Genomic DNA, 16007 nt, shown 5'->3' on the forward strand with positions numbered 1-16007 from the left:
TTTTCCATCTATTGTGTAATGTAACTGATGAGCTTATGATATTGAAAACAGCAGACTAAATTGCATACAATCTACTGACTTTATTACTAAAGATACCAGGATTTATCATTGAAAACATCATAACTAGATTGTATTTTCCCATGGTTATTAACACAAGTTATTGTATAGTGGACCTCATCGCCTAGGGGACATATTTAAGTATCTTAACTTTCTTTGATGTTCTTTGCATAGCATTTACTTTCAAAGTTTAAACTTTGTCTCTAGTAAAAAAAAAAATTTTTTTGAACTCTTTTCTCCACCCGTAAATGTATTTATGATTTTGTCATTAAACTTCATCCTTACTGTAGTTCAGTCTAACAAGATCTCTTACATTAGACTGGACGAAAACTCAAACCTAGGAAAACTTTTGTTTGAGGAATCTTTAATACTGAGTGCTGTAAATGAACTTAAACATAACTTTACAAAGACTTTTTTTTTTTTTTCCCCCCAGATGTATACGATTGAGATCAGAGGGCATGGGTGTTCCACTCTACACAGATGAAGACCATAATCACTTTGTTGATTTGTACTTTGTATTGCTGTACAAATTTCAACGGAAAGCCTTTTTAGATGAAGTAAGTACTGCTGAATTTATATTTTTAAGGAACTGAGTGCATAGCTATCAATTATTTCAAAAGTGTGACCCACTCAATATTCACAGTGCATATTTATTTATTAATTTATTTATTTATTTATTTATTTGTTTTTTACGTGTTCACCTATAGCGCCTGTAGGCTTTCTTCAAGGGCCTGGTGGTTGGCCCAAGCCCGTCATGGTGCAGGCAATTTTTATAGTGGCGCCATTTATTCTTGGCTCATGCTGCCCCCCGGAACTCATTCTTGATTCACTTGGACGGTTTCTTCTAGAGTCCGGGTTGATGGGTGGTCTTCAGGATAGCATGTGGGTAGTCTTAGGCCACTCGGTGGTGACTGAAAAATCCCAGGTGGTAGCGTGGGGATTCGAACCCACGTCATCCAGCACGCGGTGAATGCGGGGCCCACACACTAACCACTCAGCCACCGCCTACCGTTATATACACCTGTCCACAAATTCGTGGATTTTCCCTAATTGCACATAGGCAATTGCACAGGGGCAGGTCTATCTAGATGAGGAATATAGCGTTCTCAACCCCCCAGAGTTGTCTTTCCTTCTTTTTCTCCCTCCTGTTCATGCTTCTTTCTTTGGGTAACCAGGGGATTTATCCTCCCAGGGGTCCTGCATCCCTCCCCTATGCTGAGCAGTCAGTCCAGTCCCTGATCTAGGTTGGTTTGGGGAGGTGGTTGCACCCCTTCCCCCAGCAAAAACCATAACCATCGTCAAAACTAAATAAGAAGTGGTCAGGGTCGTGGCGCGAGCCTCGACCCCAATCCAGTTTTACTGGGGGGGTGCCTACCTGCAGAACCAGGCCCGGGCTTAACCTTCAGAGGGCTCTTCATGTGGGCCCCTGGAACATTCAGAGCCTTGGAGGATGACCGACTACCCTGCCTATCAAATGAGCTCAGCTGGCTGAGTGTGGACACAGTGGGACTCTCTGAGATGAGGAGGCCTGGCAGTGGCGAGATTTGTGAGAGGGGGTTCACCTACTACTGGCCCAGCATGAGCAATGGTGCCCATCTCATGGGGTAGCTATAGGCAAATCCAGCCAACTGCAGCCATTTGTGGTTAAGTTTACTCTGGCTGATGAGTGTATAATGTGAATCAGGCTGAAGCACTCACTGAGCTACATCTCCTACCGAGATGTGTGAAACTGAAGAGAAGGTGTTCTATGCCAAACTCAACTCCCTATTAGACCAGTGCCCCCCTCAGGACACACTCATTGTCCTGGGCAGCTTCAATGCAACTACTGGCACTGACAGGGTTGGCTATGAGCTATGTGTTGGTCCCCATGGTTCTGGTACCAGGAACATCAACAGCTCTCACTTCCTGAATTTTCCTAGATCCAAAAGGTTGAGAATTGTGGGTTCTTGGTACCTGAGACCAGAGCTGCACTGCTGTACCTGGTATAACAGTTCTGGAGGGGTAGCTAAGGAGATTGACCACCTCTTCTTAAGTACTCGTTGGATCCTTCAGAACTGCTGGGTTTTCCGGAGTGCAGAGTTCTGTGGAACTGATCATGGGCTTGTTGTTGCAACACTCAAGCTTCATGTCAGGTCAAGAATACTGTATTCCATCTTGAGAGGCTGAAAAGGACCTGGCATTTGCTCAGGAGTATGCAGTGACAGTTTCAAATTGGTTCGACGTGCTCAGCACCCTTAAGAACCCTGTAGAACTGTAGGATACCTTCAAATGTGAGACTCTTTGAGCTGCCAAGGAGTGCATTGGAGAGCGCCTGAGATCTAGGAGTGGATTTGCCTCAGTGGAGACACTGAAGAATGTTGAGGAGAGTTGCGCTGCCAGACTTGCTGGAGTTACAAATAGTAAATGCTGATAGACTCAATGACAAATGCCCATTCTCTCTTGGTGAGGTTAGAGAGGCAGTGGCAAGGTTGAGGGATGGAAAGGCAGCTGGTATTTGTAACATTAGTGTTGAGCTGCTCAGAGCTGCAGGTGTCCCCATAACTCATTGGTTGAATGCGATTTTAAATGTTGTATGACAGTCTGGTACCATTTCATTTGACTGGAAGAGTGGGCTGGTCATCCCCATCTGGAATGGAAAATGGGACTGTCTAGACTGGTGGTTCTTAAACATTTTACTTTCACACCTCCTCTTGGAATGGGTCTTTCCCTCCATGCCCCCCTTGCATATTAGGCCACGCTTTTGTTAAGATAATAAATATTCCAACAACAAAAATTCCAAGCTCCCCCAAGGCTTGGGACCCCCCTTGAAATAACTAATGCCCTCCCAGGGGTGTGTTCCCTCCAGTTTAAGAACCACTGCTCTCGACTGCAACATCTATCAGGGTATTACACTGCTCAGTGTGCCAGGCAAGGTGCTTGGCCATCTATTTCACATGCAGACTCAACCGGTTGCTGAAATTGCAGAGACCTGACAAGTATGTGTTCATTCACATCATAGGAAGTTGACACTGACTGTATCCTAATGTTTGGCATACTGATTGAGCGCCAACGTGAGGGGGGATACTTGCAGCCTATGTCGATCTCAAGAAGGCGTTTAATTCAGTGCATTGTGAGGCACTTTGAGATCTTCAGCAACTCTAGGATTTTTGCAACAATCTTTGATTTATTGGCCATTACTCTGGGATTGAGAATGCTGTGAAGTGTGGGAAAGCTTGTCCAGCTTCTTTTCCTATGAACATGAGTGAGACAGGGTTGCATTCTTACCCCACCACCTTGCAACACTTATTTGGAGTGAGTATTAAGCAGCATTGTTTACCAAAGTCATTGTGGAACATCAATTGACAATACCAGGATCACTGACCTTATTTTTACAGTAATCCTTACAGTCACTGATAGTTACAGAGATGGCTCTCGATGCACTGCACAAGGTGGAGGCTTACCATATGAAACAGTACAGTCAGTTCATGTGTGTGGATAGGATATTGATATTTTTGAACTTGCACATACCTTGGTAGTGTAGTGCAGAACAATGGCAGGTCTCATCAAGAAGTCTAAGGGCAGATTGACTTGGTCAATGGTGTTATGGATTCACTCAGAACGAGTATATAATATTTCCGTTGTTAGTGCATAAGAACCTAAGTTTCAGATTATCATGTTGGTTGTGCTTTGTCTTAATCTATGGCTTGGAGACATAAAGTAAGTGATTTGAAAAGTTGAGTTGATCCTTATGGCAATACATGTCAATGCAGAATCACAGGATATTGCTGGAGTGACTGTGTCAAATCAAAGATTACACTGAGACAGAATCGAGGCTTATTTCTTGCATAGTCCGTCAACGTCAACTTTGGCTATATAGTCATGTGGCACGCTACCTTAAAATTGATGCTGCTTAAGGGGTTGTTTTTAAAGAGACAATCTAGAATGGAGTAAGCCAATGGAATGCCTACAAAGGTTGTAGTTTGTGCAAGTCGATGGACCCTGCCATGAGGTATTTATTTATTTATTTTATTTTTATTTCATTTATTTATTTATTTTTTATTTTTTTATTAATCTATTTATTTTTTAAAGTTTTGGCCTATGGCACTGGTAGACTTTCTTGGTGGGGCCTAGTGGTCTGCCCCAGCCTGTTGTTGCACAGGCAAGTGATAATAGTGACGCCATCTTGCTGAGCTCGTGCTGTCCTCTGGAGCTCATCTTTGATCCTCTTTTTGAGAGAATCTAGAGTCCGGGTTGATAGGTGGTCTTCAGGACAGCATGTGGGTAGTCTTAGGCCACTTGGCTATGGCTGAAAAATTGCCAGCTTGTTTGTTACTGCGGGCGGGACCCGAACCTGCGTCTTCTCGAACGCTGCCCCAGCACACTGAGCATTTAGCATGGAGACTTACACAGAGGGACCCCTGGGACTGATTTTTGTAGGGGGGGTGAAGCAACATGCCTCCCACCACATGCCCCTATTGATTGATTGATTGATTGAAGTTGTTTGTATGTACCGTATTTGACGGCTAATAAGACACTTTTTTTTTTTCAAAAATCTGTCTCTGAAAATCATCCTACGTCTTATAAGGTCAAGGTTCAGTTTTGGGTCACTGGCTAGTGAAGCTTTAGTGCAGCAATGGCAAACCTCTCCACAAACGTAAACAAGGTGGCGATCTTTTTGAGCAACACGGCAACTCTTTTCTAAAGCAACAATGTATAACAGTAGTACTTACTACTACTTCATATAAAATGACACCAGTCAGGAAGAATATTAAGTGACTTAATGCGTGTACCTAAACAAACTAGTGGACAGTTGTACACCAAACCTGACAGCACGCGCAAGACACGCTACGTTTCCTTAGTAGACAGAGATCATTGAGGTAAGACAGATCTTCATCATAAAACTGTTTAACTTTGTTTGATCGATAAACAAACAATATATGGATAATATTGACGAGATCTTGAGAAGATTGGTTATTATTCGATATTTACAAGTGCTTGTTTCTCCATTTTGCTCGTATCTTTTAACATTCTTACTTTACATACGTGTTCAACAAACATTGAAGAACATTAAACTTTGTAGTTTCACACTTCCTTAAGTTTTAAAAATGTACTAGAATATTACAACAACTAGACATGATGAAAAATAATAATAAAGAAATATGATGCACAAACTTTATACCCGTTACCCCTCTAAATGTCGCTGTCTCTGCCATGTTTGTTTACATCTCAGAGCAGTACCCTTGAGTCTCTGAGAAGGACCAGTTCTGGTAGGTCCCAGCAAAGATGGCGCCACTATAAACACCTGCCTGCGCCAATATGGGCTGGGGCCGACTACCATCCAGACCCCTTAAGCAAGCCTACCAGCGCCATAGGCGTAAGACGTTAAAAAAAAAAATACTAAGGGTTTTAAATGTAAAGTATTGGGATTTGATAAGGATCTGAATACATGTGAAACTTCAATAATGACCTGATAGTGGGGAGGGCTATGAATGTCAGGCGAAAAATCTCCACCTGACACTCATGGTTCAAACCTGTTTGTTATATATTTTTTTTCAAATGTCTGCCGAAATTGGGGGGGCGTTTTTTAAGCTCATGGGTCTTATAAGCTGTCAAATACGGTATGTAAAAATTTGAACGAAATATATGTTATAGTATACAAGTGGTGATTGAAGTCTATAAGGATGCATAATTTTCTGTCAGGTTAAAGCGCTGGATGTGAATGAAGGAGTCAACCTGGTACAGCGGCTGGTGGCCAAGCAAGACAAGGCCAAAGTGTGGAAGCATCGACTAAAGATTGCTGACCTTGCTATTCAGATATTCTTAGCCACTACAATAGTGAAGAAGTACAACCAAGACTTTTGGTATGTTGACCATCAGTTTGATTTTCTTAAATGTTCAACTGTTTGTTTATAGTTGTAGCCGTCTCCCACAGCTTCATCCTGACACCTGATACATGTAGAATGAGATCATTTTCACTTCACTTGTTAGGCTTACAAATCATAGCTTGTAATAATTTTCTCTATAAAACTTTCTTTTTCTGCTTCTTTAGATATGACGATGCATGTGCTGGAAGGAGATAGTTATATAAGAAATTCAGCAGGTTTATATGCCTTTTTTTCCCTTACTAGGGGTGTTTTCAGTTAAGGATTTGGGTAGATGTAAATTAAGGCTTAGTCCCAGCATCATACTTTGCTGACACATCTAGAGTAGACTGACCTACCTATCATGCTAGAAAGCAGTAACTAGTCTGTTTCATTTGATAAAAAAATGCAAATGCTCTTAGCTATCTTGTAGCTGCTCACCAGATGGCTAACTCCATGATATTCAGTTGTTATTACAATATTGCTATTGAATTTTCCATAAATGAGGGCATAGTATTTTATTGCTTGATTTATGACATTCACTGCTTCATGTATTACAGTTATATTAAGTAATTCTATAAATCACAATTAAATGAAAGAATTTTTTTCATACATTCGGCATCCATCAGTGAATTTACCTCAAAAAGAACTTTTCCTTCTCTTACTATGATGTTGAAAGGTTACATAAATATTTGTCAGTGTCAGCTTTGTCTTTCCATTGGTGGCTCTCTGCACTGCTCAGTCTTTAGGAGCCTTTCCTCTCAGACCCAGACTCTAGGTAATTTTACACTGCTTCGTCATATGTAAGTCATCTTGGGTCAGCCTCTTTCAACTCAAACATTAACTAAATACTCTTTCATCCTCCTCAGCTTACTACCCTCCTCTGTTCTCCATGCAGGCTGGGTGAATTCTAAAATCTTAATATTAGCACATTGCATAGTTCTATGGGAAGTCAAGATCACATTGATGAGTATTACAGGTTAAAATAAAAAGCCTTCCCTACTTTCTCTCATCCCCCTGCTTGTCTTTTTTTCTGCCCCTTTTAAAATATTCATTTTACAATAGTGTGCTCCATGTCCATGTTTTTATTATTCATTATATATATATATATATATATATATATATATATATATATATATATATATATATATATATATATATATATATATATATATAAAATCATCTTGATTTAAGTACTATTTTTTAACAATTTAACAAAATTCTGGAAACTTTAGAATTTTCATATTGCTACATTTGAGATAATCTCTAGTTTTTCAAACTATAGGTTTTCATGTTTTCCAAGTCATAGTTTCTGTGAAATTGATCCATAAATGGCTTAACCCGGTAGCAGTGACGGGCCAAATTTGTGGCTTTACCATGTAGCAGCGACGGGCCAAATTTGTGCCATGATATAAACCCCCCAAAATAGATGATACATACTCTGATCACAAATGCTTTGATATATATTATGAAATGGTTTGTGTGAGGGGTGATTTTTTTCTCATTTTTCTCGCTTAGAGGAACCATTAAGAAACATGATCCCCGCTGCTACCGGGTTAAAAAATATATCTCAAAGTTGAAAAGAAAATCATGTTTTGAGATAAGTCCCATTGTATCCTGAGTATTTTTAATAATGTTTTCACAATCCACAGAAGCTGTTTTTATGTGCTTTTTTATATCATAACCATTGTTTGCAGTTTTTCCCTTATAAATGTTCAGTACTCCAATCACTTTATGATCTTCAAGGTCAGAAAGTGATTGTCATCAGGCTTTTTTAATACCAATAATTTCTTTATTCCTCCACCAGGTCATTTTATGCCTTGGTGGATTGCTTGTCCAACAATACACAAAAAGTAATAGGTGACAGTTGAATGTTGTTCAGAACTGCAACTTTTTTACTCTTCTGCCTACTAGTACTGAAAGTATATTCCATTACCACTGTTACTATAGTCATTGGTGTTCTTATTTTTCACATTTATGTGACAGGCCTGTGTTTTTGGAGTGGTGTGGTGTCCAAGAAGCTGCTGCAGTTGCTGATGATGTGCTAGTTCAAATGATCCATAAGTATATGCAGCTGTCTGAGGCTTCCCAGCACATATACAATATGAGTTCCATTTTGCACAGAAAGGTACTGTATTATCATTTTACCTAGTTTTATTCTATCATTCATGAATAAATACTGTAAGTTTATGTTGCCAGTTCCTTGATTGAATCAGACATTGATTTCTTTTCTTTTTCAGTTTGGGAATCGGTTGGCTTCACTAGTCACTGAACTCTTAATACGTGCTCTCACAATGGACATGAACAGCTTGGAAGCCCTGAAATTGAAACAGACCGAAGGATCTCAAAAAGAACAGCAAATCCAACTAGAACAACAGATGGCTTCTGGATTCATGGATCTGGCTACAGTGTTTAGCAATCATAAAAGTGTAGCAAGGGAATGTGTCCTCACAGCATTTAGTCTTCACCCAACTCCTGAACGTCTAGTCTTGCTCAGCAGCTTTGTGGGCAGCTCTCCTAGCTCTCCCACATCAAGTTCTTCTCAAGCCCTTGAATTACCACACTCTGTAAAACTTTCTGCATTGTACTCATCCTCTCCCTCACATGCTTCATTTCCTGTCAGTCAGTCCCCTCCACCTTCTGCTCCTCATTCTTCATCTGTCCCACATTCTTCATCTGAGGTGTCTCAGCCACCCTGTTCTTATCAGTCAACATCTTTGCCACCAAGTCCTGCACCTTCCTATATCCCCCAGTCATTGCCTTCCCTTCCTTCCCCAATATCCCATCCACTACCGTCCTCCCCAGCATCATGTCAACTTCCTACTTCTGCACCCTCATCTTACAGCATTTCCTCTCCAAGTCCACACTCTCCATCTGGTCTTTTGTATCTTGAAACCTCAGATACTGGAACAGAGATGGGAATATCTGCCATGAGCCTGCAGTCCACTTCTACTTCCGACACACAAGATGGCTCACCAGACACATCACAGGGCAGTGGTGTTGTACAAACTACACAGTCCACCACCTGCCTTCAATCCACATGCAGTAACTCTTGTTCTGCACCATCCTCTCAAAATTACTCTCAACTTACTGATTTGTCCACATTGGGAAATTCCACTGTCAGTGACCCAGTCCACAATAGTCTTAATTATGTCAGTGTTCAAAATAGTATTAATGCTGATAACATGGAAGTGACGAGTTCCAGTGAAGTACAAGTGAGTCAGAATTGTTTACAAATTGATGAAGTTAATGCTAAAAGCAGAATGTCTCCAGTAAGTGACCAGAGAGGTTTATCATGTGAAGACCAATGTCTGACAGACATCACGATAGATACAGGACAATCTCATCCATATAGTTCATCTGATGTGGATTCCCAGGAATCTCAGATGGCTATTGAAAATAATGCTCAAAATAAGATGGAAGATCTCCCATTGTCACAAACCACAGATATGACTGCTAATGATAAGGGGTTGGATAGTGGAATAACCAAAATGAAGGATGATGTGGATTCTATGGACAAGTTCTACAAAAGCACTGAAAATTTTATTGAACAATTGAGTCAAGAGCCACCCAAAAAATCTTCCCAGTCTCAATTGACAAATCTCACATCAGAAGATTTTCTGTGTCAGAACTATGATGTATTAACTCAGCCCAGTCAAGTACTTGATGCAGAAGTACTGGGCATGACAAAAGAACTGTGCGATGACCTAGCAGTGGTGCTCAGCTGTCCTCGATGGCAAGTGTTGTCATGGATGCTTGACTGGAATGAGCTTTCAAAAATTTGTGGACAGTATCTCAAAGATGCCGATAGTGCGAAGAACATGACTAAGGAACTCAAGTATCTCAACATTGATTACAGTCAATTTCAGAACATGCCCTCTGCAGAAATCACAGAATTCACTGGTATAGAAAAGGGATATGAGCACTTTATTGAACATGAATCTGACAGTGAAGCCACAGATGGGGGGGATTACATTGCTCGCCCTAAAACAAGTCACAGCTCTCCAGCTCCACCTGCTGGATCAAACAGTTCTGATAATATAATAAAGGTACCAAAAAGGGGAAGAGGACGACCAAAGAAATTGGCACACATCAACAAGCTTTTTGACTCGGACTCTGATTTTGATGCTAGTGTCCGGTTGAAGGGATCTTCATGTTACTTGATTTCAATGTCAGAGTCTGAAGAGTCTGACATAGACAATAAAAGTAAGACCTTCTTGAAAATGGATCCTGAACCTAGTGGTATTGTAGAAGGCAAGAGAGTGACAGCTGTAAGTAATCAAGACAGAAGTAAGCGCATACGCATTGATGCAGGTACAGGCAAAGTTCGGAAGGACAGGAGCTTACTGAACAGTTTGCGACTTTTCAGACACGAGAAATATGGAGGTAATCCAGACCCTGTTTATGATGACTCAGAGTTTGATGGGTTACAACGCTCTGCAGAAAACTTTGCCCCTCCTCTCAGTTCTTTGAATCTTAATCCTCGTGTTGTGCTAACAGAACGGGACAAGACAGCTGTCGACCAGCAGCTTCAAAGGTCTATGAGAACAGCAACGGCAGGGGAAAGAGTTGGTCCTGCAAGGACAGCTCCATCTAGTCAGTCACGTGAATCCTGGAGATATGCAGGATCCTTTGTGGCACCCAATCCCACCAGTGCTGTTCGTCCAGCCACCTCAGTCCCACTCTCACGCTCACCATCTGTCCAATGTTATGTACGTCGCAAAGATGGCAAGGTGCTTTTTGCTCCTTTCAATAGATCAATTTTGAGTGGCAGTCGCCCACCTAACCCAAGTGGAAATAATAACTATTTAAAGTTGTTGAGCAGGCCAACATCTGGTTATGATGATTCTTACGCTAAATTTTTGCTTCAACAAAATCCCAATCTTCAAGGGAAAAGTACTGGTGACACCTTACCCAGAAAAAACATGACACTTGATGCCAGCCTTGATTATCTTAAAAAACAAGGTACAACAGTGACTTATAAATCTAGAAAGGCAGGATCAGCCTTAGCCCTTGCAAATGCTCAGAAAACTGTATTGAACAGAATCATGTCTCCAGAAAATGCCATATCTGCCATAAGTAGCCGAACTGCTATAGCAATGCCTGTCAGTAATAATCCCCCTAACTTACCTCCATCAGACAAGACAAACCCTGCCAATTTGAGTCGGGTTTTACCTAAGGGTACAACAGTTGTCAGGAAGCCTAAAGCCGATGGAGCAGGGCCTAGTGGGCTCAGTAATAACAGCGGGTCAGGGAGCAGCTCAGGTACACGAACTGTGGTCACCCGACCAGGAAACTTTCCAACTGTGGTTTCCCGTCCCACTTCTACAGTTTCTTCTGCTGTACGCACAGGAAACACTGTCATGGCTGTCAGAACAAGTGCATCCACCATCCGCACAACTTACTCACGTGGTGTGGTGGTGACTGGCAGCCTAGGAGCACAGGAGTCGGCAGCCAACAGAAGTACAACGCCTCCTTCAACCGTTAGTTCCCCATCAACAACTGGAGGCACCACTTCTGGCACAGGATCATCATCATCCTCGGCAACGCCGACCCCTTTAGTCTCAGCCACGGTGGTAGGTAGTGTCCCCACGTCTGTTCCAAACAGTCGTAGTTCCCCGATGGGGACACAAAGTGGAAATAGTGCTAAGCAGCAGCAGCAGCAGCAGCTGCTGCTGCAGCAGTCCTGGGATGTTGTTCAAAATGATAATGTAAGTGGTGTTGAGGTCAACACCACCATTACCCAAATGAGCAGCAGCACCAGGGGAGCCACCACTTGCACCACCACCGTGGCTAGCCCACCGGGGGACACCAGGGCAGCTAGCATGTTAGAGACATTACTGAGAGACCGACCTGTCCCTCCCAGCCCTCTTCACACCCAGTCCACCACAGCCATCACCACTATTACTGCAGCTCTTCCCAGCACCATAACATCTATAGTAGGCAGCAGCAGCGTCCCACTAGCAGTGTCTGGGGAGAGCCAAGTAACAAATGCTGTGGTAGGTACTTTGACCAGTACAGGCAGCACCAGTGGCAATGTGGTTATTGCAAGCGGCTCAAATGCCAACAGTGGTGTGATTATGGCAAGTGGTGTAGTTGGAACACCCACAGCAGGCAATGTTGTTGTTGCTAGCAGTGGACTTGTTGGTAGTAGCGGTGTCACTGTGAACAATAGTGTTGGTGAGGGAAGCTCAGGAGCAGTGCAGCAGGTGCTTTTACCTGGCCAGATCGTCCAAGTTCACACTAGTGATGGCACAACAGGCATTGGAATTGTGCAGTCATCCTCACTAGATTTAAGATTACCAGCTGGTACAAGAGTAATAAAATCTTGTGGTGGAACAATACGAACCACAGCTGGCCAGCAGCAGCAAGTAACGGGAGTAATAAACCAAACTGGCAGCCGTCAAGTTAATGTCTTGCACAATGTCAAAATTCTACAGAATGTGCAAAATAGGCAGATTGTCCGCACTGTGGTTGTGCCACATCCAGTAGCCCTCCAGGGACTGAATACTCAAACAGGTCACCTAAAGCCCCAAGTTGTTTCTCTCAGCCAAGGAACTAGCACACCTACAACAACTGCAGGGGAAAGTGGAGTAATACAGCCCCAAGTTCCTGCTACTACTGTGAGAGCTAAGATACCCCCTTCTACTATTGTCCAGAAAGTGTTGGGTCGCAGTGGTGGGCTGGTTATTCGCACACTTAGACCTCAGACATCAACTCAAGCATCAGGTGATTCAGCCACATTTGAAGAAGGATTGGGGGCAAAATTACAGCAACAACAAGCTGTAGATGGAGACAAAATCACAGGAACCACCACCACAACTAATGTAACAGTTGCTCGTCTACCCCAAGATGAGGGTCTAGGGGAGCGTCTCAGTCACTATTTAAAAACTGCTCTCGTGAGTTCTACAAGCACCCAGAGTGTTGGAACTCAGACTCTGACCACAGCTGTAAAGCCTTCAGCAGGTCAGCTAGTTAATCAAGTTGCTATGAATCATTTGAGAAGTGGGGGAAGTGCAGCTCTTTCCTTAGCTGGAAGCATCCCTGGGATAAGTGGTACACCTAACACTATTTCAACAAGCCCAACACCACCACAACAGGCTAATATTCCCTCTCTGCCTCTCACTCCAACTAATGCTGTCAGTTCAGAGACTCTGGAGCAGCTAAGAGAATTTGAGTCTGTTTTTGAGAAAGTATCAAATAAGTCTGGGAAAGAGGGAACTGACGGAGAAGCAAGTGTGGACAGTTACACAAGCACTCCTATGTCCTCAGAAGAATCAATGATAGCTGCTCAGCTCTTGAGCATGGCTAATGATAACCCTGCTGTCACTACATCTTCAAGTTATGTATACTCTGTTCCCACAACTGTTTATGATGCAAGTGGAACCAGATTAACAGAAGGAACTTATATAACCATTCCTAGTACCACTCAAGCAGGCACTCTCATTTTAGTTAATCATAGTGGCACTGGCACAGGCTTAGTTACTGTTGCCAGTGGTGTACAAAGTCAACAGCCACCACCTGCTGCTTCACCAGCTTTGTCCTCTACCTCCTCTCACTCTTCCATTGCTTCTTCACCATCATCTACTTCAAGCAAGAGTAAGAAACCACCTCCAAAGTCAAAAACAGTCCCTCCAACCACACCACCTGTGGTGGCCAAACCTAAGACGCCACCACCACCCAAAGCTCCAGCTCCAAAGCCAACTGTAGCCAAACCTCAAGTGGAGGAGAGTGATGAAACCAAAGCTCGTATTCAAGCCATCCTGGAGAAATACAAGCAGGATTTAGCTAATACACCACAGCCTCAACCAGCTCCAAGGAACAGGAAAAACTGTCCACCACCAAAGAACGAAGGAAAAACATCCACCAAGAAAAAGAGTCCAGTAAAGAAAGTAGAAGGGGGTGCAGGAAACAGCCCAGCGGTCTCTGAAGGCTCCATAGTTGGGTGTCCTTCCCCAAGTCCATCACCAGGTCCTGCAAATGATAACTCAATTGGTCCTTCAAGTAGTGCTTCAAGTGGACAACCAGTTCAGTACAGCTCTCAAGTTGTAGTTAGTCAAGGAAACTCAAATTCTGGGAATCACAGTGCCCCTGATGAAAAAATAAAGACAGAAGGTAGTCCTGAAGTTGTTGCAACTACTCCACAAATACTCCAAGGAGTCATGGTGTCAAATGTAAAAGTGGAGGGTAGTAATTTATCGAGTAATTCAACAAACCTTGCACAAGGCATTGCTGGTGGCAGATTTGTTCAACTTATTCGACACTGTGGAAAAGTGACGACAATCACAACACGGCAACCAATGAATAAAGCAAAAACAGCGAGCCAAGGCGGCCCTCCACCTAATGTCACAATACAGGGGCGCATTAGTATGAATGATCTCATGGAGAGTCACATTGCATCTCTTTTAACGGGAGGTAGTTCAGCCTTGACACAGTCACCATCTGTTGTTAGCAAGATTGTTCAGCAGCAGCAGCTTGCAGGCCATCAAGCAGTTCAACAAGTAGTGGTGCAAACATCAGGAGGCCAGCAAGTATTGCAGCAAGTAGCAGTTCAGCAGCTTCCTACCTCATCAGTCAAGCAGCAACAACAACAAAAGCCACAACCAAAAAGCAGTGTAATTCAACAACTTTGCATTGCCAATAGTGAAGAACTGTCTGGAGCAAGTTCTCAACTACGTCAAGCAGCAGTCAGCGTGGGATCCCTTCCAGCCACTCCCCCTAGTAATATAGTCACCACTGCAAACACTAATGTCATAAATACACCAGCTGTTTCTAAAGGCTCTACAAATTCTAATCCTTCACCATCTACAAGCACATCAAGCATCCCTTCACCATCCCAAACCCCCACTGGTGCAAACAGTAATGTTATCCATAATAGCACTGGTACCATTAGTGGTACAGTTAAACTTCCACTCTCTTCTATCCCAAGCTCTCCACTTACACCACAGACAAATGCTGGAACATCACCTCCAACACCACAACCTGTGTCAGCTTCTCCCCATGCTCCCTCCCCTGCTACAGAGCCATCTCCTACACCCTCATCTTTTCAAATGGGAGAGGAAAGCAATAGCAGTGAACAGAGTGTGGGTGACGGTCTCGCTTGCCCACTGCCTCCTTTTCTAACCCTAAAATCATTTATAATGAGGAGTCCACAACAACCTTCACCACAGACTCAACAATTGCAGCAGCAGAAAATACAGCAGGAACAGAAAATATCTGATAAGTGTTTCTCTGGGACAGGAGTACAGCAAGCCTCAAACAGTACAGGACCTGTGCAAGAATCATCAACATCCACTCCTTCGATAATCCTTAATAAACCTCCCCAGAGAGGAAATCAGTCACATGTGCAGCTGCAAATTTCACAACCTCTTAGAAAACCAACCACAGTGATTCGCTCTAGTGGAGGAACTGCAGGAAGAAGATTAGTTATAGGAGCCTCAGATCCAAATGGAAGAACAGTTGGTCATGGCACAACAGCTTCCCCACTCTTGGTGAGTGGTGCAGGGGAAGTAGGCATTGCTTCATCACCCTTATCAGGCTCCAGTCATGAAGGATCACCTGCTAGCTCACACTCCCGCATACGCTTAGCAACAAGACCTCAAGACATGAGAAGCAACTCCATCGATTCCTTAAAAAGTGATCAAAGTAAGTAGTTTTTTCATGATCTTATAGCTTGTAAGGTATTTCATGTGCAGTCTTCAAATTGTAACTCTTTTACACAGGCTGTTGTAGAATGTCAGGTGTAGACTGATAATGTAAGATACTATATTGTCTTAAATCTGCAAACCTGCAAAATCAAGGAAAACTTAGCTTTAGTCTGAGGTCCATTCCTTTGAACTCCCTCATGGTGGGTTAGTCATGGCAGAAGTATCCATGCACTTTATCCTTGTATCCTTCATTTCTCTTTCTCCTATCTCCTCTCAAGTATACCCTGTCTTACCATTTTACTGGGGATCATCTTTTTCATTCACAATATCAACTACTTACATATACTTGCTTTGTCAGCTCATTCTTTCCCATTCTCTCCATATGGCCAAATCACCAGAGGATGTTGTGCTTAATTGCTTCTGCAACACAATTTGTTCTCTCCTTTACTAGACATGTCAACTC

At 42.8% G+C, this 16007-nt stretch overlaps 2 protein-coding genes across 3 annotated transcripts in view; one reads left to right on the forward strand and one right to left on the reverse strand.

Annotated features, from left to right (window-relative positions):
• The window catches only part of LOC127009044 (peptide deformylase, mitochondrial-like), a 46386-nt gene that overhangs the window by 16330 nt on the left and 14049 nt on the right, over window positions 1-16007 (reverse strand). The window lies entirely within an intron of this gene.
• The window catches only part of LOC127009043 (mucin-17-like), a 32847-nt gene that overhangs the window by 8014 nt on the left and 8826 nt on the right, over window positions 1-16007 (forward strand). For both annotated transcript variants that reach the window (XM_050881722.1, XM_050881721.1), the window contains exons 5-8: window positions 491-614; window positions 5737-5897; window positions 7884-8025; window positions 8138-15542. In XM_050881722.1, coding sequence (XP_050737679.1) covers window positions 491-614; window positions 5737-5897; window positions 7884-8025; window positions 8138-15542 — 7832 coding nt within the window. The remainder of the gene's footprint in view (window positions 1-490; window positions 615-5736; window positions 5898-7883; window positions 8026-8137; window positions 15543-16007) is intronic.

The sequence above is a fragment of the Eriocheir sinensis genome, chromosome 39 (assembly GCF_024679095.1).
Source record: "Eriocheir sinensis breed Jianghai 21 chromosome 39, ASM2467909v1, whole genome shotgun sequence".
Taxonomy (NCBI): Eukaryota; Metazoa; Arthropoda; class Malacostraca; order Decapoda; family Varunidae; genus Eriocheir; species Eriocheir sinensis.